The sequence below is a fragment of the Vulpes lagopus genome, chromosome 5 (assembly GCF_018345385.1).
Source record: "Vulpes lagopus strain Blue_001 chromosome 5, ASM1834538v1, whole genome shotgun sequence".
In the NCBI taxonomy this organism is placed as follows: domain Eukaryota; kingdom Metazoa; phylum Chordata; class Mammalia; order Carnivora; family Canidae; genus Vulpes; species Vulpes lagopus.
The window spans coordinates 127,281,315-127,306,412 of record NC_054828.1 but is presented as its reverse complement, the minus strand read 5'-3'; the positions used below and the strand labels follow the sequence as shown (position 1 = coordinate 127,306,412).

The window sequence follows — 25,098 nt, the reverse complement described above, 5'->3', positions numbered from 1 at the left end:
GAGAATGTATAAGAGATCCTCTCTTGTTTTCCTGTGATTATAAAAATCCACACTTTAAAAAATTAGTCTATATATATATGAAATTAAAAATCACCCCAGATTTTACTCACCAGAAGATAAGCACTTTGACATCTTTCATATATATGAAAAAATACATATATATATCTTTCATATATATATATATATATATATATATATATATCTGTACATAAAAATAATTTGTATAAACAGGATCATTCTCTACTGGTGCTCTGTAACCTGATTATTTTGACTCATGAGTATGTCATGGGCATCTTTCCATGTTGGAAAGTCTCTGCTTCACTGACTTCATGGCTACATAGCAATTTTTTGTGTGTGGCTGAACCATACTTTAATTTTCCATTCATTACATTTGGGTTGCCATTTGTTACTTTTACAAACAAGTCTGCACTGAACCTTGTTATCTATTCATCTTTGTAAATGTCTATGATTATCTTCTTAGAATAAGTTCCTGTAAGTAGAATTTCTATGTCAAAAGGTCCACACATTGCGAAGCATCTTATTAACAGCTTAACCATTTGACACGCTGCCAAGCATCTTATTCAGTTAACAGTAAATAAATATCAGACTGAAAGAAGAAAACAAAAAGGCGCTTGGTATAGGAAAAGGAGATTTTGTACTTGATTGTCTCAGAGCAGTGCTCTCTCTCTCTCTCTCTCTCTCTCTCTCTCTCTCTCTGGCTGGACTGTGGCTTGAACATGAACTTACTTCCCAGGTTATTGCTGAGTAGTGGGCGTGGTCAGCAGAGGTCGCTGCTCTTTTGGAGGCACCCAGTCTCGGAGAGGACATGTTGTCAGAGTTCTTTTTGTTGTATCCTGACCGTGGAAGGGATAGAGAATTTATGGAGTCTTTGTTCTGCAAACCTTTAGCAAAGAACAAATGTATTTTCTGATGCTGGTTTTGTGGATTCCCTGGGACTTTGGGATATTTTAGTGGCCATTCCTGAATTCTCCAAGTTAAAAATGGCTTTCATTCATTTCAACTCAAAATTTGGTTTTGATAGCAATCACATTTTTTTTTCAGTGCCGGAGTTAGAGATGTGGTGATGAGAGTCTCCACTCCTAGACACTGGTGGTTAGTGTGGCAGACAATGAGCTGCCCAAGAAGGGACATAGGACGGAAAGCTGCAGATAGAAAGAGCCCATTCCCTCTCAACATCCACATTCTTTGTGTAGCTCATAGAAGATTTCCTCTAGTAGATTAAGATACAGTGTCTTACTACTAAGAGTTGTGTTTCAAGTTAAATATTTAACTACCTGGACATCAAATAGTTCACGTAGCACCAGACTGAGAGAAATGTTTAGTTCTGGCATTCAGAAAGTACTAGGCATCTGCCAGGAGCTCTACCCCCATATAAGTGGAGAAACACTAATGGAGAGACTATTCTAGCAATGCACCAGTGAGAGGTGAGTCTGTCTATGCAGCCAAAGAGGATGTTTCTTTAGTTTCTTCCTTATCTTTAATTAATGGTTGGTGTTAGATTTATCCTACATAGTGGAGAAGGCAGTCTGTCCTGTTCTGCATATGACACACCCTCTTGTGTTTTCTTAACAGTATCTGCTGAAGGTCAATGAAATTAAAATTAAGAAGGGAGTGGATTTGCTGCAGAATCTGATCAAATACTTTCATGCCCAGTGCAAGTAAGTTCTTTCTCTTTGCTCTGATGTTATTTCAGCTGTTTCTCTCTTTATGGCCACTACCGATAGATGCGTAGTATCGTATCGAGGAAAATAAACATTCCTTTAAATGTAAAGGGCGTGAGGTACAGACACACACAATGACATGGGTGAACCTCAGAAACACGTTAAGTGAAAGAAACCAGACACAAAAGGCCACATGCTGTATGATTTTGTTTACTTGAAAGATCAGAAATAAGCAGATCTACAGTTTAGTGATTGCCAGGGCTTAGGGGGACTGGGGCTAATTGGGGTAATGAAAATGTTCTAAAGGGATCCCTGGGTGGCGCAGCGGTTTGGCGCCTGCCTTTGGCCCAGGGTGCGATCCTGGAGACCTGGGATCGAATCCCACGTCGGGCTCCCGGTGCATGGAGCCTGCTTCTCCCTCTGGCTATGTCTCTGCCTGTGTCTCTGGCTCTGTCTCTCCTTCTATCTCTCAAGAATAAATAAAAAAATAAAATCTTTAAAAAAAAAAAAAAAAGAAAATGTTCTAAAATAAGACAGTGCTTATGATTGCACAATGTTGTGAATATAATAAAACCCCTAAATTATATACATTATAAGGGCATATTTTGTGGTTTAAGAATCTTTTTCAATAAACAGTAAAAATAAACAATATAAAAATCTAGAGTAATTCTCAGATGTATTTATTTTACCCTTTTTGCAGAATGACAAACAAGTTTGATCTAATACATGATTCACAGATATTTTTTGTTTGTAAGAAATTAGATGGGGAGTGGGGGGCAGCCCAGGTGGTTCAGCGGTTTAGGGCACCTTCAGCCCAGGGCCTGAACCTGGAGACCTGGGATCGAGTCCCAACGTTGGGCTCCCTGCATAGAGCCTGCTTCTCCCTCTGCCTGTCTCTGTCTCTATCTCTCTCTGTCTTTCTGTCTCTGTCTCTCTCTGTCATAAATAAATAAATAAAATCTTTAAAAAAAAGAAATTAGATGGGGTTAGTGCAGTATATTAAATTGAGGAAATACTTTCATATACCTATATTCTTAAAGATTTTTTTTATTTGAGAGAGCCCAAGTGGGGGTAGCAGAGGGAGAAGCAAGCTCCCCACTGAGCAGGGAGCCCAACTTGGGGCTTGATCCCAGGATGCTTGGATCATGACCTGAGCCAGAGGTAGATGCCCAACTGATTGAGCCACCCAGGTGCCTTAATGTATTATTTATCCTAGAAAGCAGTTGACAGCACTGAGCTAAGAAGGCTGAATCTGGTAGAGAAGGAAAAGCTTCTGTGTTTGCGGCTGCCTCATACTCAGCTTGACCTTCACTCAAGCCCTTCACAGCCTGGCCCTTGTCATGCCACACTTGCTTTCTTGCTTCTGCCGTCCCCCCACTTCTGCCTGACCCGCAGTCCTCACATACACTGGCCCCTGGCTCGTTCCTCACTTGCTGGGCGTGTGCCATGTGTCTGGCACTGTCCTAGATGCTGGGGATAAAAGAACGTACATCACAGACATAGTTCCTGTTTGAATCAAGTAGGCAAGTGAGCTTACGCAGTTGGGTTTCTGATTGCACGTCTGAAACGTGTTCAGAGGTGTTGGCATCTAACAAAGAACAGACTAGAAGGACCCGATTTAGATTAAGATTGAGAACAGACACTGGATTCTTTTTTTTTTTTTTTCCTGTTCCTTGCTGTATTCTCCAGCCACCAGACATGGTACCTAGCACAACACATGGTACATATTCAAATACTTCTTGAACTAGCTGCATGCCTCTTTGAGGAGACCTGTATTCTGAGATCTGAGGATCTAGCAGATGAGGAGGAGGGGAAGAACGTTCCAGGCAAAGTCAAGATCTTGAGGCAGGAAAAAGCCCAGTGTGACATAAGCATAATGAGTGAGGGGGAGGTTAGTGTGACATGAAGCAGGATGGAAAAACCTAGAGACATGGATGGCCTTAGGAGTCTTGGGAAAGATTTTAGATTTTATTCTAAGTGTGTTAGGAAGCTCTCAGAAGTTTTAAGGAGGGGATTCACTCAGCAAATAGTGCCTGAGTATTTGCTCAGTATTTGCTCATGAACCTTCAGTTCTGATGGGGTGGATAAATAGTAAACACGTAAGAAAACCTCTAACAGTTTTTAGGGAGTGGGCATGGTTGTGAACAGGGAAAGGGAAGAGAGAGAGATGGGAAACATCTGGGAAGGCTTCTCAGTTCCATTCCTGTGTTAACAAGGGACAAGCAAGAATGGGTATGGGCATCCCGGCACAGTCCACGGATGATGATGTCTTGGCCTAGACTGGTGACAAAGCCAGCAGAGGGTGTGATGATGTGAGAACTCTTTGGAGGTTGAGTTGCCACACCTGCCTCTTGCTTTTTGCCCAGCAGGCTATGCCCCATGCTGATGTGCCTTTGTACGTACTGCTCCCTTTTCTAGAATGTCCCACTGCTCCCTTGTTGCCTTCCCCTAGCTTATGGTCATCCCTAAGACCTACCTACTACTACTTTGAAGTCGCCTGGTCTTCCCCTGATAGAATTACACTTCTCTTCCTTCTGAGGGTATCATTATACTCTCTATCTCTAGGATGGTATCTTTCATGCTGTGTCATGTCTCTCACCAAGCTGTATATTCTTTAAAAAAAGGGGCCATGACATTTATTTGTTTAATCTATGGTGTTTAATCTATTGTGCTTTAACCTGGCACAAAGTTACAGCGGTGAATTGCACTGTTGAACTTTGCCCAGCTTTGGAACTCTTAATACTGCATCGGTGACAGTGCATCTCTGAAGCATCTCAGGTCAAGCAGCAGAGGAAGCTATGCTGTGCGATTCGTCCTAGGTTAAAAGAGGAGCTCCAAGCTTGGGAAAAGAGTCTTGGAGGATGGACAAAGACCTCTAATGTGTAGAATTTCCAAGATGAATTCTTTTATAGAGACTCAAAATCCTAACTTTGTGATTAACATACAAATTACTTCTTCACCATTTGTCCTCATAACCTTATGTGAGGCAGATTAGGAAGTGGGTCGCTTCCTTGCTAATATTTTATTTTTAAGAAGCTATTCTGGGATTTCCTTTTTTCTCTTTATTTTGCCCAAACCGATCCGTTGGGTAGCAACAGACCACTTGTGGAAAAGTGAACTAGTTGGCCTTTTATGGGCATGAGCTCAGTAACCTTTAAAAATGATGAATCTTCTATTACTTCCTCTGTGTGTGTGTGTGCGCGCGCGCGCGCACACTCTGCATGTTCTTCAAATCATCTGCACAGCTTTGACTTTTTTAATTCATATTTTGGGGCATAAAATGCAGAGCAGAAGTGACTCGGCCATTGGACGGAGGACCACGTGGCCATATGTTGTTTGTTCTAGGAGTGCCCTTATGTTCCCCAGTTAGCATTCCCAGTCTCCCATCCTTAGCCCAGGAAAGCACTGTGCCCTGATGGGCAGAGGCAGCCAGCTCGGGCAGCACATATCCCCACATGCTGCTGTTCTCTGCAGGTATAGACTAGATTCTGGGAGCCATGTTTGAGTGTTCACTCTTAGAACTGCTTATATATGTATTATTTTGCTTTTGATTCATTTTTGCTCTTCACTTTCAGTGTCCTTGAAGAGTATTTCATGTTCTTTGTTTTTATTTCATTTAAAGAAAGAATTTGCATCTCTGCTTAGTTCCTGGAATATCCTAAAAATTTGTCTTATTAGCCTTTGCTGCTGAAGGTTGAGGCTCTTATTCTCTAATGGAGTCTAGAACTAGGCCAGTCTCTAAAACAATATTGAAACAAACAAAAATATCCCTGTTCTAAAAGATGGTGATGAATGTTGAATTGACTTGTTCTTTTAGCTGGTACCTACTGAGAACCACGATGACCACCTGTTACCTGATGTACTTGGTTGGGATACAGTGTTGAGTGAGACACCAGGGCCAGGTTGCAGAGGGCAGGTGGGTCTTGGGCCATGAGAATGGGGTGTTCTCATAAAGCCTGTGACCAGAGGGAGAGGCCACGCTGCATGGGTGGGAACTTGAAGACTGAATCTCAGTGCATTTTAAAGACTTGAGAGTTTAATCAGGCTGGGTAGAAAACATTTAATTAAAAAATTGATATTTAGTAATATCGACAGTAAACATTGCTTGATTGAAGTTTGGGAAAGTGTTAATTGTTCAACCTAAGAAAAATGTGCCAGGGTTTGTATTTAGAAATGTCACAGTGAGGGCACCTGGGTGGCTTAGTTGGTTAAGTGTCTGCCTTCAGCTCAGGTCATGATCTCTCAGTCCGGAATCCAGCCCTGCATCAGGCTTCTTGTTCAAGGAGGAGTCTGCTTCTCTCTCTTTCTCTCTCTCTCTCTCTCATTCCCTCCCTCCCTCCCCCTCTCCCTCCCTCTCTTCCCACCTTCTGCCCCTCCCTACCTCTAAAAAAAAAAGGATGGTACAGAAAGATAAGGAGTTTGACAATCAGAGGGAGGAGGTGTTTTAGGTAGATGGTCAGAATCAGCTAGGTGATTACAAAGATAAAAACCAAATCTTAAACCAAAATAAATCTGTATCATTATTCCAAGTGCACTGCCCAGTGTCATGCTGGAGGTGTTTCTCATCACAAATGAGAACTCTCTGAGAACTTGTCTCTGCTACAGGCTCTCTTCACCATGGCGCTTGCTGGGCATAGAAGCTCTTAGAGCTGAGCACCTAAGAGTAGGAGCCATTTCCATACCAGTCTCCTGCAATACTTTTCCTACTCCTTCCCCTGGTGTTCCCCCCCACCCCTTTCCTACCTATTTCACAAGACTTTGAAGTAATTAAGGAAATAGTTCTATATAGAAAAAATGTAACTGAAGCAAATCATGAGAACCACATGAGTTCCTGACAAGAGGGGAGAAGCTCAGTTTTTCATTCTTGTGTGTGTGCCTCCAAATTTCCTTCTCAGTTGAAAGGAGTACCTGCTGTGTGTTGGCCATTGTGTGAAGAGCAGAAAGCGCAGAGATGCATAAGATATGGCCTTTCTCTCCTGACAGTGGACACAGACCCCTGGAGAAGTCATTATAACACTCTGACACGGTTGCCATGTCAGAAATTTATTCCATGTTCAGAAAAAGTGTTAGGTAAAATGTAGGAATGAGACTATAAAATAAAGAATTATGCATGGATCTAAAAATTAAGGTTAGAACATTCTCATAGTGTAGCTTCTGTGACTCCTGCTGCCTGGCTGGTAATGGTTCATAACCCACATCCTGTGTGTGTATTTCCTTCTTCCTTCCTCCTTGGAATTTCTGTATTAAATATCATGCTGCATTGCTTTTACAGCCCCTTCTGTTCATTACACACCTCATGTAGGAAAGTCCCACAGGACCGTTGCTGAGTTTAAAAGTTGATTAACATCACCTCACAAGAGCACATGTGAGACCCAGATCACATTTTGAAGATCATCTCCTTCCAGGAACCTGGCTTAAGTTGGAGCTCTTTCCTTCATTAATTTATTTTTTCACTCACCAAATACTGTGTGCTTGAAATGTGCCAGGCTTTGTGGATACCGTGTCCTTATCCTCAGAACTTTGGATCTAAGGGAGGGTGGGTATAGTTTAAATAATCACACTAATGACTACATAATGGCAGTTGTGCTGAAAGTTTTGAAACAGGAGACAGGGTGCTCTGAGAGAATATAGCAAGAAGACTTCTTTTAAAGTAGGGGATCCTGGAAACCTCACTAACAAAGTGATATTTAACTTAAAACTTGAAGAGTGGATGGGAATAATCCAGGCAAAACAGAAGATATCTGCAGGGAGAACTCTAGAAAGCAGAAGCCCTATGTACAAAGGACCTGAGGCAGAAAGGATCTGATGGCTGTTGACAGAAGGCTGGTAGCTCTGGAATCTAGTGAATGAAAGGGGTAAACGGTGCTACTTAAAGCTTGGAAACAGAGACAGAAGCCAAATCTCACAGGCATTACAGGCCTTGTTACATTTTGAACTCTGCCCTGAGCATACGGGGGAAGCGTTTTTCTTCTTTCTTCTCAAGAGTTATACAACATGCTTCAGAGGCAGTGCTGAGCATCAGCCCACTGGTGCTGCAGAAAAACTTGTCTAGCTTCTCTTCTATTTCCTGCATCACACAAACGCCTTCCCAAGCATTGAGTTCTGGGCCTTCAAAAAACAAAGTTTCCTTTTGATATCTGATCCCAAGTTCTCCAGCCACATTTCCCTGTTCTGCAGATGTGGCACAACCATTCACCTGCATCAAACTGGCTTCATTTTTTTCTTCTTCTCTTTTCCACCCAACTATTGACTATCCAGGCAGATTTTTTGGTGTCTTGTTCTTATTTGCACCCCATTCTTTCTGACCTCAGGCTTTTTCATTCCTGAAACAGAGCCTTCACTGCCCTCTGTCAGCAGGGGCCTGTTTCCCGTTACACACTGAGAATTTAGGGCTCCTTTCATATGGGTTGAGAGCAATATTATAAATACTTAGGTTTATTGCAGTTCCTTTTCTGTCACTTCTTGGCGGGTTTTCAGTGTCATTTCATTTCTTTGTTTGCCTGATATTTAAAAGTTTGGTTCACACAATCCTTTCCCCTGGGAATGATGTAATGATTTCACTCACTTTCCTTTAAAGAAGTAGCTTCTCCATCTAATAAAATTGTTTCCTCTTTTATGAAAACACTGTCTCTGTCTCTTTTTGTTCCTCTTAGCTTTTTCCAGGATGGACTGAAGGCAGTTGAGAGCCTCAAGCCTTCCATTGAGACGCTTTCAACAGACCTTCACACAGTAAGCAGCTTCCCTTCCATATGAGTGTCGAAATGGTTTTTATGCAACAAACACTCTGATTTAAACATTGCTTTATGTATGATGTATGATCCTGTGTTTGCATGCTGTGCCCCCCAGAAGCCAACAGCCTCGTGAAGGATGGAGTTCCTGTTCCCATCCTCTGTCATGACCAGGGGAGGGGTGACCCTTGGGGGAGGCAGTGGGCACGTTTATGCAGCAATGCCCTGTGCACTCTGGCACCTTGCTGTACCCCAGCTGTGCTGCTCTCTGCTTTGTTCTGTTTTTTGAAAGATAAAGCAGGCCCAGGATGAAGAGAGAAGGCAGTTGATACAGCTTCGAGATATTTTGAAATCAGCGTTGCAAGTTGAACAGAAAGAGGTGAGAGGATTTAATTTTGATAGATTGCTTTTTTATATACCTGTGTCTCCGAGGCTTTGGGACAGAAGAATGGGACATGCAGGTCTTCGAGGTACCACAGTTCACTCACTCTGGGACTGTATCAGCCAGCACCAACCATTTGGTTTGCTCTTTCAGTTTGGTTTTGTAAAACCATCTTTTGAGATATGTTTATTTCATGGGGGGAAGCATTTACTGGAGCCCCAGCCTTCATGGCAGTCTATAAACCCTTTTTCTGCTCTGTGGTTGTAGATGAGCAGCTCTTAACATCTCTATTACGTAGATACTGGGTATTTATGCCATTAATTTTTCTACCTGGAACTTTGTGGTTTCCATGGTCCAGTATACGAGGACTCTGCCCACTTGGGCTTCAGCAGGTACAGGGTGGCCACCCACGCCCGCCACCCTTGACATCGTGCTCTGTAAAACATGGGGAGCTACGCTTTCTTACAGCTGCATTTCGATGAGCAGGAAACCTTCATTTCTCTGGCATCATCTTTCCTATAATCCCCTTGCTGCATGCTAACATAGAGTGACAATTCATGTCTTGGAGTCTTCTTAAAAATATATTAAAAAGTAAAACTTTAAGTAATTCTATGACCTGTTTATTATAGTGTGGATACTAACATGTGAAATTTAACCTAATCCCCTTCCTTGTGCATAAAGGAATGTATCTAAATGTGTAACTAGTAGATTTTAGATACGTAACTGTTAAACTACTTAGCAGAGCATGGGGTTCACTGTCTGCAGTTTGGTATGCTCTATTTTAAGTTCTTGTACTATAACTGAATATTGTTGTTTCTCTCCCAAATGCATTTACCTTTGTGACCGAAGTCTAGGAGAGTAAGTAGTTCAGTATTTTAATAAATTGGAGAGTTCTGCATGCTTTCTTCATGAACTTCAATTAGTTCCTTCCATGCATACGTTAATGGCTAAGTGGCATTTTTAATTTTAACTCTTTCTCTAGGTTTTATTAAAGGGTAAAGAATTTGAATTCACAAGTATCACTGAAATGGCACATTTCCAAGTGTACGGTTTATACTCTTGCTGTCGTCCCTTTGTGGAAGCAGAGCGGCTTACCCCCTCCCTCCCCTTCTGCTACCTAGCTGAATTCTCCATGTCCTTCTTGACCATGGCCAGCCCTGCCTCTGGAGACCACCTTTACTCACTCTAGCCCCAGGGTTTTCAGTTCCTGCTATTTCAGTCATGACATACTCCTGATGGGTATTGGCTGTGTCTTCAAGTGCACAGATGTTTTTTCTCCAGCTAGACCTTGAGCAGCTTGAGGCTGCTCTCCTGCCTTCTATGCCTTGTCAGCCATCACATTGTAGTCCCATATTGCTCATTTACTAGGCTCTTGGTAAACATGGGTCAGCTAAGTGAGAGATTGGCAGGTTGAAGTTATATGAGAGTGTTCAAAATTACCCACGGGGTGATGGCTTCCTCCCAGTCTAGAGAATATATATCCTGACACTTTGATGTTCCCAAACATGGACTATAAGCAGAAAAGTAAAAAGGAGAAAAAGGACTTAGAGTATGAAGGAAATAATGGCTCAAGTATAACTAGAAGAGAGGGTTCTAGGTGTAGGAGCCCCGATGCCATCAAGGCAGCTGGCTTTGGGAGCAGTTGAGAGCCACTCTTGCCTGGAAAGGACTGTCACACCCATGAAGCAAAGCTCAGGTTTACAGTAAAGGAGAGCAGATGCTGGAGCTGAGTGGTCCTCTGGGCGCAGTGCAAAGGCCATGTTTACTTTGGCTATGCAGAATTAGGAGGTTTGGGAAAACTGGCTGTTGTCAGCTGGTTTTTATAGTTTTGCAGAAAAGTATGACAAATCTACCAGCACAGACCAGTCTTTATGGTTTGTTGTGTTTGTGTTTTTTTGTTGACCAGCCCAACTGCCCACGACTGCACAAAGGGATCATAAGAACCTTCTTTACTGCTCCTCTTTGGATTTCTGCCCAAAGATCGAACTCCTCAGTCTCTTGATGTGATTGTGTCGTTCTGGATGTTATATTACACTCTTCATTGCTTTTTGGTGATGGTACTTATAGATTGGATGGTCTGTGAACACAGCTGCCAGTAAGAAGCAAATGTATATAAGTGGGATTTTACATATTATTAAATAATTTTTATGATTGGGGTTCCATCTCTTTCAGTTACAGTGAGAATTGAACATTGGGCACTCTCATTGTTTAGCGCTCATTCCCTTTTTTTGGATTCTCTCTATGACTTAGAAAACCAAAGGTGCTAATAGTTTCTATTTAACGTTTATAAAAATTCTTACTACATCATTTCAGTTCATAAAAATTAGGTAATATGCCCCAGAGAAACTGTATTACTGGTTGGTAGGAGCCACTCTCCTATTTCTTTCCTGTAAATCCCATCAGCCCATCGGTCTAAGTGAAGAATGTGGCTCTCACATATGGCGGCTTTGGGCTGCTTCTCTTTGTCACCCTATGGCCACATTTTAGAAAGGAGACTATGCTGCTACTATCCCAGTGCCCCCACAACTCCCAATCACTGGCCTTTGTATTCTTTGATATCTCTGCTGTCTGTGAAGAAGATTCTACTGTTTGATTTTTCTACTTTTATTATGAAACTTTGCATTTTCATAGAAGAATTAAAAAATAGTGCAGGGAACACCTCTGTATGCATCATAGTTTTAACATCTGGGAAAGATCCCTTCAACAAAGTTAAAGCCCTTTAGTACTGCTCATTTTGTGTGAGCCTTCTGCTTCCCCACCCCGTGTACATCCCATCTCATCCCATTGCAGTGCTGGCAGATTCTCTGCCAAAACCTCATTGTTGGCATGTGGGTTCTCTGCCGTTCGCTGTTGAGAACCCAGACTCGTGCCTCTAGGGGGAGGACTCAGCGTCTGGGAGCTGGGTTTGGTAGGCCTGAGCGCTGAAACCACAATGATTTTCCCACTATGGGCATCTCAAGTGTGGTCTCTCTTCACATCAGCTTTATACTCCCCTCTTTTCTTTTCTTTCTTTTTTTAGGTTTTATTGATTGATTTATTTATTATTTATTTATTTATTTGAGAGACACACAGCACGAGAGGGGGGAAAGGCAGAGAAGATAGGCAGACTCCCCACTGAGCAGGGGCATGCAGTGTGAGGCTCCATCCCGGACTCCATCCGAGGACCCTGAGATCAGGACCTGAGCTGAAGTCAGATGCTTAATTGACTGAGCCACCCGGGGCCCCAGTGATCCCCACTTTTCACATGTCCCTATCTGGTAGGAATGTGTTGCAATAGTATGTGCTGTCCAGAGAACAGAGGTCCATGGCAGCTGTAATTCTCTTCCAACTCTGGCTTTCCTGGTCTAGGCTTGCATATCTTCCTGTGCCTGAATCTGACCTTAATCACAACCCTCTGGCCAGGTGTTCACTTCCTTGCTTCTCCTGCAAAGCTCCCAGAGGCCTGACACTGGCCTTCAGTTTGCCCTCCATGGAAGACTTGTTTATTGAGTCACACATTCAACTCCCATTTTCTTTTCTTTTCTTTTTTTTTATTTAAAGATTTTATTTATGGGGCGCCTGGGTGACTCAGTGGTTGAGCGTGTCCCTTTGGCTCAGGGCATGATCCCGGGATCCTGGGATCGAACCCTGCATCGGGCTCCTCACGGGGAGCCTACTTCTCCCTCTGCCTTTGTCTCTGCCTCTCTCTGTGTCTCTCATAAATAAATACATACATACATACATACTCCCTCTGCCTTTGTCTCTGCCTCTCTCTGTGTCTCTCATAAATAAATACATACATACATACAAATGTACGTACGTACATACATTATCTATTAGAGCAAGCAGAAAAGGAGCAGAGTGGTGAGGGAGAGAGAATCTGAAGCAGACTCCCTGCTAAACATGGAGCCTGATGCAGGCTTAATCTCAAGACCATGAGATCCTGACCTGAGCCAAAACCAAGAGTTGGATGCTTAACCAACTGCGTCCCCCCCAAGCACCCCACAACCCCCATTTTCTTGGGGTTTCATTTCATCCTGCAAGCCAGGCACTGCACAAACAATAAGATAGATATAATTCTCACCTCTTTTATTTATTTATTTATTTATTTATTTATTTATTTATTTATTTATTTATTTATTTATGATAGACATAGAGAGAGAGGCAGAGACACAACACAGAAGGAGGGAGAAGCAGGCTCCACGCCGGAAGCCCGACGCGGGACTCGATCCCAGAACTGCAGGACCGCACCCTGGGCCAAAGGCAGGCGCTAAACCACTGACCCACCCAGGGATCCCCTAATTCTCACCTCTTAAAGGGCTCTGGGAGTGGGGTCAGAAAAGTAATTGGGGTACAGTGTGATGAGAACTCCAGTGCAAGTCAGCTCCAGAAAAAGGTATCTCTCCAGTGTGGGCTACAGGTGTATGTGTTAGGTGGGTGTATGTCAGGATTGAGGGTTTGGAGGATGACTAAGAGTTAATAAAGTCGCAACAGGTGGGGCATTTGAGCCACCTTCTGACCAGGACAGCAAATTCGCCTGAGTAGCTGTCTAGCAGAGCAGAAGAGCATGGATTTATCGTAGGTCTTTGCTTCCTACTAGGACAGTGTGGAGCTAGTAACCTGCCCTCTTCACACCTTGGTCTCTTTTTCTGTAAAACAGGAATGATATTGCCACCTCAGAGCATTGTTATGAGAACTAGAGGAGAGGAGATAGTCTCTATAAAGCACTCTACACATTATCTTGATAAAAACAGTTCATTCATTCAACACATACTGTGCTGCTAGATGCTGAAGAACCATAGTGAGCTACGAAAAAATTATCTAATTGCCACCTCTTGGTGGTTGAACAGTAATGGATGTTGGTGGTGGTATCTCTGATAAGTTGACAACTTGATGCTCCCTGTTGGCTTGTCATCTGGCACCTTGTCCTCATGGCTGACCCCCACTTTTGCCCTCCTCCCCTCTCTGACTTGGGAGCCATCACACCCCAACCTAGACTGACCCCCCCCACTCCTGACCCCTGCTCCCCCACTTCTGCAGTTTCCTGCCTTCACCCACTGATGCCTGTCCCCTCACTGCATCAGGGGTCTGCTTTGTGGTTTGGCCAGGCCTACTTGCCTTACTTCTTAGGTTTTTCCAAGCACTTTATAACTGTGACCAGTAATCCCAACAACCACCTTGCAGGGCAGGTCGTATTAGTCCACATTTATAATGTAAGTCTGAGAGAAGGGAAAAGTATACTTGCTGGAGCCCACTCAGTAGTGTCAGAACCAGGCTTTGAACCCTGGTCTTTTCTACTGCAAGCCTGTTCTCTTTAGCCAGATTGTAATCATACTTTGTATCAGACAAAATCTTAAAAATTATCCACAAAAACGGGGAATGTGTGGTCATGAGATTTGAAGACAGTGTTCTTAGACCACAGCTTAGTGCTTGCTTATCAAAGCCTCCAGCTCCTGGTTGTGTCCATGTGGGTGGACACACCTGTCGTACTCTGAGAAGGTACTGGAATGTGTGGGACATACTTGGACATACAGCTCTCCCTTGGTAGTTAAACTTCAGGTATCCAGAGGTGACTCCTTAGCAATCCATTTATCACAAGAATTGTCTGGATATAGACTTTCTGAGAGGTAGACAGATAAAGTAAGTTTGTAAGTTTGTTGTTGGTGGGTTTTTTTTTTTTAGATTATTTGCTTATTTGAGAGACAACGTACATGTGCATGCACGAGTGGGATGAGGAAGGACAGAGGGAGGAGGAGAGTGGGAGAGAAGCAGAGGAGGAGAGTGGGAGAGAAGCAGACTCCTCACTGAATGGGGGTCCCAATGTTAGGCTCGATCCCAGGATCATGCCCTGAGCTGAAGGCAGATGCTTAACCCACTGAGCCACCCAGGTACCCCTAAAGTATATAAGTTTTTATGATGTTCTAGAGTCTTAGGGAGCTTGGGGGTACTTCTGATGTATGAGTAAACCTTTATATGTATGATATATGCAACATCATCACTCTTTTTCTTTTCCCTGTTCCTGAAAATTTCAGACATTAAGTCTGCTGCTCATCTGGGCAGTCTCTATCTTGGTAGGACCCAATTCCTAACATTTCATATGGCCACGTAAACTTTAGGGTTGTGATGGTGCCTGGAGTCTGAGAACTTGTCTGGATGTCACAGGAAAGAGGATGTGTGCATACTGATAGAAAACCTTTGTACATACAGACGGTGTCCACCTTGTGAGGCTTGTTCAATCAAGCCCTAGGGCATCCTTGGCTTTTCTGAGAAAGTGCAGAGTATGATGCAGAGTCTCCGAAAGTCAGGGGAACATGGATCCCCTGGCCCCGAGCCAGTCACCTCTCTATGTGTTGTCTTCTCCCCAGAAGTAAAGGCTCTTTTCTTGTGGATTATATTCCATTGAATTGCAGTCTTGGTTATGTGAAAAGGCAGACTTCATTTGTCACCCTTTTACTTGATCAGGTATTATATAAAGTACCTGTATGAACAGGTGAAGAAAGGCTATTTTTGTTTGATCACCTGGAAGTCACCTTGAAGATGCTGAAATACTTAGTTCTAAAGAAGGTTTAATTTTATGTCAAACATTATATTCCTGCTATTTATACATTTTGAATTGTACAGCTTCAGATTTGCCTCCCTCCACTTTTTAATCGATTCAAGAAATGCCTGGTCTAAAGAATAAAACCGTAATTTCTTTCTTAAAGTCTGGCCACGGTTCTGATTGTGTTGAAAAGAGGAATGCCCTTTATCGTATTCCTAAGGGCTGTGAGAGTTCTGATTAACATGCTTGGCATGAACACTTCCAGCAGTGTTGTCACATGATTCCACCACTTAATTTGTGCAGGGTTTTTTCTCCCCAATCAATAGTGTATTTCTTGGTTGTGCAATTTAGTCTTTTGACAGGTTTATTTTTAGTCTTTCACAGAGATTCGCATAGGTGAGAAGCACTTCTCTGTTTCTCCTCCACACGTTTATTCCCCATGATGCTTAATGCGGGGTTTGCTCTAGATTTCTAGTGCTAATGTTCTGCACCTTTGAGAGAATGTGGAAACTGGCACCATCCTCACCTGATGGATGAGTTGTGTGCCCTCGTTGTCTGCAGGCAGGAGTGCTATGTGAACTCTACAAAGAATGAGGACATTTCTCCTCTTTTGGGGTCTGTTTGTTTAGGCTCTGTTGTAATGGGATGCCTGAGCACATTATTAACTTCTCAGATCAAGATTTTTCTTTTAGTTTTCTTTTTTGCAGAGTTATCCCATATATACTTCAGTTAAAAAGTCAGTGCTAGAAAAAAAAAAAAAACTGTTAGACCATGTTCATGGAATCAAGGATTTAATACTGTTCAGATGGCCACAGCCCCAGACTGATGTGCGGATTCAGTGCCATCTCTATCACATGCTCCCCCTTCCTTTTTGCAGAAATAGACGAGCTGATTCTAAAACTCATAAGGAAACGCAGGGGGCCTAGAATAGCCAAAGCAGCCTTAAAAAAGAACAAAAGTTGGAGGACTCATACTTCCTGGTTTCGAACTCACCACAAAGCTATAATAATCAAGACAGTGTGATACTGACACAAGGATAGACTTACAGATCAATGAGACAGAATTGAGAGTCCAGAAATAAACCCTTACACATAGGCCCAGTTGATTTTTCAACGTGGGTGCTAAAACAATTCAGTGAGGAAAGAATAGTCTTTCCAACAAATGATGCTGGAACAAATGGATGATAGCCACAAGCAAAAGAATGAATTTGGACCCCTACCTCACACCATAATCAAAACTAACTTAAAGTGAATCAGAGACCTACATGTAAGAGCTAAAACTCAAATTCTTAGAAGAAAACATAGTTATAGGGACACCTGGGTGGCTCAGTGGTTGAACATCTGTCTTTGGCTCAAGTCATGATCCCATGGTCCTGGGATCAAGTCCTGCATCGAGCTCCCTGCAGGGAACCTGTTTCTTCTGCCTGTGTCTGCCTTTCTGTCTCTCATGAATAGATAAATAAAATCTTAAAAAAGAAAGAAAGAAAACATAGGTATAAATCTTCCTGACCTTGGAGTAAGCAATTGCTTCTTTTTTTTTTTTTTTAAGATTTTGTTTATTTATTTGAGAGAGAGAAACAGAGCATGAAAAGGGAGGGGGAAAAAAAAAAAAAAAAAGGGAGGGGGAGACAGAGAGAGAGAGAAGCAGGCTCCCTACTGAGCAGGGAGCCCGACATGGGGCTCGATCCCAGGACCCTGAGATCAGAACCCGAACTAAAGTCACATGCTTCAACGACTGAGTCACTGAGGCATCCCAGCAACGGTTTCTTAGATATGACATCTAAAGTACAAATGACAAAAGAAACAATAGATAAATTTCATCAAAATTTTAAAATGCTATGCTTCAAAAACCTTTAAAACTATCAAGAATCAAAAAAAAAAAAAAAAAAAAACTATCAAGAATCCAGCTGGCTTGCTTTTGCTTTCAGATAAAGTCTGAATGCTAACACGAGTCTATCTGGCTCTTCTACCACTTGGTCCACTTCATCTTAGCTGCACTAGCTATCCTTGTCTCTGTAGAGGATGACCATAGCCTCCACTTTCCTCTCCAAGCCTCTGTGTGCCCTCCCTTATTCTCCACCTATTCCTGCTTTCATCTTGAAAACCCTCCATCCATACTCCTGTGGTTTCCTTCACTTGGTTCTTTGCTTCTTAAGTACCTGTGTTCTTGGTTCAGGTCATATTGATTGACATGCATTAGTTCTTTCATTGTTCAGCAGTGCCTCATTTCCCAAAGGATGGTGGAGATGAGACTGCCCTCATGTCTTGAACATCCTCTGGTGAGGGCACATGGAAGGAGCATCGATGGGGGAAATGGAATTCCCTTCTACTTTCCTTTCTCCCTAACAAGCTCTGCATCTTAAAACTAAATCACTTATTTTCATCATATTTCTACTTCCTCTATTATGAAATGGACTGGCTGGGGGCTTCTCAATAAATAATTGGCCTGTGAACTCTGTTCATGTTTCGTCCCCCCTGTTTGCTTACATATGCCAGAATTTCCAGCGCTAGTATGGACAGCTCCTTTTCACGCTTGGCTCGGGGCTTCCAGTATCATCTGTTCAATAGTTGATCATCTATTGGATGCCTGGGGTTTCATTGACGGTCTTTGCCCTTAAGAAGCTGAAGAATGGAGTTCCCAGTTGTGCAGACTCAGCCATATTCTCAGCTGACCAAGCAAATGGTCTACCCTTAGGCTAAGCAGTTAAGGTTCAGTGCTTTGGCCCCTCTGCTGGGCTAATGGGTCAGGAAAGAAAGTTCAACACCTGTGATGGACCAGGTCTTCACGCCTATTGTGACTCAGACCTTATTATAGTTACCATTTTACTGGGTGGTGTTTTCCTGTTTTCCAAGGAAGAAATGGAGGCAGGGAGCTTATGTAACTTGCTTAAAATAATAGGTAAAACATTGTTTTGGGGTTTTTCTTGCTTTTTAAAGTGCTGCCTTTTCTAACACATATGTTACCCTTCTTAGTGAGCTCTGCTTTTGCCATACCAGGAGCTTCTTGCCATTACCAAGGACTTAAGGCTTGTAATTAAGTAAAATCTGTAACTTCCAGATGGTTTCATTCTTTCAGCCAGTTGGGGGATGCTGGTTTGACATTTCCTTCTCCAGCCTGGTAGGTGGCATTTACGAATTTCCTGGGTATGAATTTTATGTCCATATTTTGGTGTGCCGATAGGTAACATTTCTCTAATTAAAAAAATAAATAAGATTGGCTTTTTTAAAAACTTGGAATCTGGACAGGATTAAACACAACTTCTTGACCACTTTTAGGATTCACAGATTCGCCAGAGTACAGCCTATAGTTTACATCAGCCTCAGGGAAACAAAGAACACGGGACTGAGCGGAATGGCAACCTATATAAGAAGAGCGATGGGTAAGTGGTTGTGTCACTAGAGTTTAAATGGTGGTTTAGCTCCTCTGTGTCCAAAATTGCTGAACTCTTTTTTTTCCCCCATTTATCTATAAGGATACGAAAAGTGTGGCAGAAAAGGAAATGTTCAGTTAAAAACGGTTTTCTGACCATATCCCACGGCACCGTAAGTATTCTCTTTTAATTCATGGTTTGCTATGGTAAAGTGACAGCGGGACACAGGCCACTGTGCATGTTATGGCCTTGAGGATGGATGCCTTTTTATTTTGTAAGACTTTTATTTACTTATTCATGAGAGACAGAGAGAAGCAGAGACATAAGCAGAGGAAGAAGCAGGCTCCTTGCGGGGAGCTCAATGTGGAACTCGATCCCAGGACCCCAGGATCACGACCTGAGCCAAAGGCAGATGCTCAACCATTGACCCACCCAGGTGTCCTGAGGATGGATGCCTTTTAAAGTCCTCCCTACTAGAAGGATCCCTTTTGGGGGCCTTCTCGATGTGGTGCATCTGCCCCCTGTTTATGCTTCTCTAGCCAGGGAGAGCCTTGTGTCGTTCATTGCCCAACAGGGTCAGGAAGACCTGATGAGCCAGATGGTCTTTATTTAGACCCTGGCAGCTTCCAGAAACAAACAGCACACCACTTCCCAGCTGTCAGGAAATTGAACATCCCACTCAGGAAGATCCCTACTTTTCCAGTAAAGGAGAAGCGTGTAAGTGGTCAGTACTCTGGGAATTAAAATCCAAGAGAAGAGAGATTTCAGTCACTTTATTATAGAAATCTAACACACTGTGCCCAACCTCAGTCAGGTCCTTTTCCTGTCATCCTGTGTATGAGTCCTTGCAAGAAACTGAGGCCCCTATGTGGAGCCTCTTAAAAAACCAATCAGAATAGAATGACTTACTAATCTATCTTTCAGAGACCAGGAATTTTAACCACGGTTACAAACAGCTGTTCATACCATGGGGCTCTTTCCCACAGTGGCTTAGGCATATTGTCACCTTACCTGGTACAGCAGAATCTGGTAAATACCACACAGGCAGGTAGACATTTCTGAAAATGTCTAAAGGCTTAATTGTTGCTTTATTGGTGCTAATGAGAACACTGGTGATGGTCAGCATTCTTGTTCCCCAAGCAGGAGGCCTGTACCGAGTGCATACGAGCAAGCCTCAGTCCTATGAGTGGATGGGAGTGGAGGGACCTGGAGTCTGTCACCCTTCCCCTCATTCCTCCCAGTTCCCCTGGTGACGGACAGAGCTGGGCAGGAGCACAGATGTCTCTCGACAGGTCATGGCTCAATGTGGGTTCCAGAGAAATAGCTCTTCTCAGTACTCAAGCATCAAGAAACAGTGGACAACCCCACTTGAAGGCTGGACCCATAATGTGGATTGAGTCCCACAGGGGGCCCCTTCATTTTCCCCAACTCTGCTTTGGGAAGAGAGAGAGAGACAGGGCCCTAACAAGCATCAGTTGTCTGCAGGGATCTCTTTGGACCTTTGCCCCACGGGATTGAATGTGTCTTTTGCCTGGGCAAATAGAGATCATTTCCAAAATCCAGCCTTCACTGGCCTCCTTTGTGGTCATGACATCACTCCTGGGGCCATGCATTTTGGATCCTGGTGTGATCTTTCCATATAAACATGCCTGAGTGTCAGGGAGGAATGATATAGACTCTGGGAGGCAGATTTATTTAGTCACTATGCCTCTTTAAAATTAAGACCACAGGGATGCCTGGGTGGCTCAATGGTTGAGTGTCTGTCTACCTTTGGCTCAGGGCCTGATCCCAGGGTCCTGGGATCCAGTTCTGCATTGGGCTCCCTGCACGGAGCCTGCTTTTCCCTCTGCCTGTGTCTCTGCCTCTCTGTGTGTCTCTCATGAATAAATAAATACAATCTTTGAAAAAAAAAATTAAGACCACAGACTGGATGATGACCGGGTTCCCTCCCTGCTCTAAACACCTGTGATTCTGTGCTCTGCTTTCAAATGGTTTTCTACTCAGTTGTTTGTTTTAATTCAGGTGTACTGCCTCAATGCAAAAAATTTCACAGAGTAAACTGAGTTTCATTTGGGGACTGTTTACAGCTCTTAAATTATTTGGTATATTTTCCTCATGAAAGTATGTTGCTAGTCCCAGGGCCTTGGCTTAAGCCAGTGAGTGGTTCTCCCTCTGAGACAGAAATGAAAACTGGCTCACAGTGTAAACTTGGGCTCACATCATTTCTGTTGCTTGAGCTTTTCCCTAGAAGACGCAGAAGCTCAGTTTCCTTTCAGTGTTGGTGGGTCACTCCAGTTTTTGGCGAATAGTACTGTTATAACTAGCTTTAATGCTGACAGCTCACCTTGTCACACAACTTGCATATTTAATAAGTGCTTTGTGTTTGGGGGATCCCTCTCTAGGGAATCTCTGCACACTCTATGATTCACCCTGCCCTTTGCAACCTGGGCTGGGAGCTGCTGGAGCAGCCATTGCCTCCAGCGCAGAGGAGTTGCAGGTGAGAGCTCTGACCCTCTGCCTTGCCAGGGAAATAAGAGGGTTACTGTAGCAAGAGCGATGTATACATACAACACAGGGCAGTCCTTTCCTCCTTCCTGTCTGTGTATTCTGAATGCTCTTGGAAGGCAGAGCCCTCCACCCCCCAACCCCCCAACACACACACGTGCCACTGCACCTACACGGTGTTCACATGTGGTCATGGGAATTAACCTCTGCCCAGAAAGGGATTTGTGCCTTTTTAAACATTTTTTTTTGGATTTGGCTCCTTGTGTAGCTTACATTTGTAGCCAGCATCTCCCTGAGAAGGTAATTTATCATCAAGGGAATGGAGGACAATTGTTCAAAGACCAGACTGAGTAAATGGGGATCTAAGAGCAGTGTCTGGCACTTGGTGGAGAATCAGATCTTTACATTGTAGAAGCACAGCCTGTATTTGCTCCATTTGGAAAACTAGTTTCTTCTCAGGAGGCTGGCAGCCTTTGGGAAAGGAGACTGTTGTGTTCTGTATTCTAGCATAGGGACGGTGATAACATCCGGATGAATTCAGTGAAACCCGTAGTTGGTATTCCCCATTAGCCAAGGTTAATTGTGTTTTCTGGCACTAGGCAGAAGTGATCCTTGGAACAAAGTAACTAATTGAGTATCATCTTTGTCAAGTGCATCACTGCCACACTGCCAAAGGCTGGGGACTTTTTAAGTTGGAAGAACTGTCCACTGGTTCTTATGTAGTCTCAGTTTTGTTTTTTTTTTTTTTTAAATGATCATCAATCATGAAGAGTACAGACTTCCTATTAAAAGCCTGACAAATTGGGAAAAAATAGAAGGGCATTATTAAAATGAGAGGAGCTCTAATAATCAGTGCCTTCAGTCAAACACAAAATCTATAATAGATCTCTTACCCTGCCTCTTCCTTTCTATTAAGCCAGAGCTTTTCAAATTACGCTCTCAACAAGCACTGGTATCTGATAAATTCAGTAGAGCTGTTCTGTAGCTGAATTCAGTGATGACACCATTTTCCCCAAATTGCAGCAGGGGAGGGAATTTAAAGGAGAAAATGCTCTCTATTTAGAAATTTTCTCCAGGGCAGCCTGAGTGGCTCAGTGGTTAGTGCCACCTTCAGCGCAGGGTGTGATCTTGGAGACCTGGGATCGAGTCCCGCATTGGGCTCCCTGCGTGGAGCCTGTTTCTCCCTCTGCCTGTGTCTCTGCCTCTCTCTCTCTCTCTCTCTCTCTCTCTCTCACTCTCTCACTTAGTGTGTCTCTCATGAATAAATAAATAAAATCTTTTAAAAAAATTTTTTCTCGGGATCCCTGGGTGGCGCAGCGGTTTGGCGCCTGCCTTTGGCCCAGGGCGTGATCCTGGAGACCCGGGATCGAATCCCACGTCGGGCTCCCGGTGCATGGAGCCTGCTTCTCCCTCTGCCTGTGTCTCTGCCTCTCTCTCTCTCTCTCTGTGACTATCATAAATAAATAAAAATTTAAAAAAAAATTTTTTTTTCTCCCATAGACTTCTTTTCTTTTCTTTTCTTTTCTTTTCTTTTCTTTTCTTTTCTTTTCTTTTCTTTTCTTTTCTTTTCTTTTCTTTTCTTTTCTTTTTCTTCCTTTTCATAGACTTTTTTCTTAAGGCTTTGGTATCAACTACTCCTTAATCTGGATGGACAGATAGCAAACAGCTATGAATATAAAACCTACAAGCTGACCATCTTAAGCAGTATCAGCTGTTCTGAGTTTTGTGGACCTACTCTTACAGCTATTACTTTTAATGTGTAGCCACATTTGTGCCTTTATAATTATTCCTACTTCCCACTATAGGCACTGAATATTTTCCCATGTTTTATGGTGTTTGTACACTGTGAAGGACACAGTCTGTCTTTGATGGTAGCTGTCTCGGTAAGAATGAGCAACTTTCCTCATGGCACAGGGAAAATGAAAGAATACAAGTTATAGGGGACGGAGAAGGGGTGGTATTAGTTCATTGACCTTCTTCATTGCACTGAAAGATACCCACAGATATGTCCAGGTTCATGACTCTGCCTTCTGCAGAAAGCCAGGAGCAGCAGTTAAGAGCTTGTGCTCTGAGGCCAGGCTGCTTGGCTCAAATGTTGCTTCACTGCTTCCAAGCTTTATAAGGTCCGTCTTGTTATTTAGTCTATCTGGGCCAGTACCTTTATAACACTGAAGCAGTTCATATCTCAAAGGTCAGAAGGATTAAGTGAATTATTTTTTTTAAATGCTTAGAACAGTATCTGCCTCCTATAGGCTGATCATCATAATCATTATTATTACAAATAGATGAGTAAATGTAACTACTCGTATTATTCAGAATTACCTTCTTGTGCATGAAAGTATTTCTGTACACACCAACCCCTCTTACTGCTTCTGTGCCTAAGACTCGATGGACACCAGCAGTTTGGAAGTAGGCCAGGAAAGTCCCCTAGATGCATATGCACAGGAGTTAATGAGTTAGACACCTGCTTTATATGGTAAATTCCGTGATTGCATTTTGGTGTGGTCTCCCCCTTGGCACTATAGAAATATATCATTCGGTGTATTGGTTCCTGGATGAGCCAGGTGCTTCTATTGGTAAAGATCCAAAATTAGGTTGATGGTACTTTCACTCAGAATTGTCAAGGTTTGCAAGATTGAACAGAGTTTGAAGTTATTTAATACTGATTTCTGATGATCCAAGGATTCTGTTAGGCATCTATGACTGTGGAAAATATCCAGTGACTTTCATATAAGAGATGAGCCCAATGTGGCCACAAACCAGGTGAGTCTGGTCCACCCTATTGATCCAAACTTCTGCTTATCCTACCTTTATCAAACTCAAACTGTTCACACTGCAAGGATCCATCCTGTTTTAACAGAGACTATGCTCCCTTACCCTGACTTTCTGAGTTTAGTGAAAAGAGATCTACAAATGAATGAAGGTCTCACAGGTCTGCCCAGGTATGGGTGGACATGTGTGTGTTTCTCAATGAATCCCAAATCCAAGCTTTTACAACCTAAAAACATGGCTGGTAGCCAAGATAGGGTGAGTAAGAGGTTGAAGTGTATGACATTTTATTTGATCTTTCCCTCAGCAGCTTGGGGAGTGGGTAAAATAAGCCCTTTCTTATTTGGAGATTTCTCCAAGATTTCTGAGAGACATTTTGCCATTAATAGGTTTTTTTGGGGGTTTTTTCCTTCTAAATTGTCTTATCATTTGATCTTTGCTTTTTTTTTTTTTTCAACTAATTGTGGTTTTTGAAACGGTAATAAAATACCCATTTTGGGCAGCCTGAGTGGCTCAGTGGTTTAGTGCTACCTTCAGCCCAGGGTGTGATCCTGGAGACCTGGGATCGAATCCCACATCGGGTTCTCAGCATGGAGCTGCTTCTCCCTCTGCCTGCGTCTCTGCCTCTCTCTCTGTGTGTGCCTCTCATGAATAAATAAATAAAATCTTTTAAAATAAATAAAATACCCATTTTGACACCTCTCTGACAAAAATGTATTGTGATCTTTTGTTGCCACTGTGCTCAGGGGACTCAGGGTACTTCGTAAATGAGATGAGTTTTGTTAAAACTTGCACTTAGAATTATCAATTATCTGTTGTGACTTCAAAAAGTAGGGAAAATTCTTTCTCTTGTCATTATTGTGCTGTGAGATTCTCTCCTTGGAAATGAGTGTTTACACTGAGGAAAACACTTCTAAGATCACCATAAATTGAGCTGGGTGCCCAAGTCACCCAGCCAACCATCTGTGTCATCAGTAGGAATTGGGACAAAATGTCTCAGAGCGTTAGCCATGGAGCATTTGATCTCAGGGAGCCCACTGCCATCGACCTCAGAGCTAGCATCACTTGTCCCCCTGGCCAGGTGGGTGTGTGGGCCACCAAGCGTCCCTCTCAGGGAGTGGCAGCTGCCCTCCCCATGGGAG

The 25,098-nt window shown here is 43.0% G+C and overlaps 1 protein-coding gene across 6 annotated transcripts in view; it reads left to right on the top strand.

The window, feature by feature from the left end:
* ASAP2 (ArfGAP with SH3 domain, ankyrin repeat and PH domain 2) overlaps window positions 1-25,098 on the top strand; it is a 178,527-nt gene that overhangs the window by 109,190 nt on the left and 44,239 nt on the right. For 4 of the 6 annotated variants that reach the window (XM_041754374.1, XM_041754377.1, XM_041754376.1 and 1 more), the window contains exons 7-11: window positions 1,594-1,679; window positions 8,336-8,411; window positions 8,703-8,789; window positions 18,588-18,691; window positions 18,785-18,854. In XM_041754374.1, the coding sequence (XP_041610308.1) occupies window positions 1,594-1,679; window positions 8,336-8,411; window positions 8,703-8,789; window positions 18,588-18,691; window positions 18,785-18,854 (423 nt within the window). Of the gene's footprint in view, window positions 1-1,593; window positions 1,680-8,335; window positions 8,412-8,702; window positions 8,790-9,641; window positions 9,651-18,587; window positions 18,692-18,784; window positions 18,855-25,098 lie in introns of all 6 variants that reach the window. The other 2 variants (XM_041754375.1, XM_041754372.1) reach the window with 1 other exon arrangement.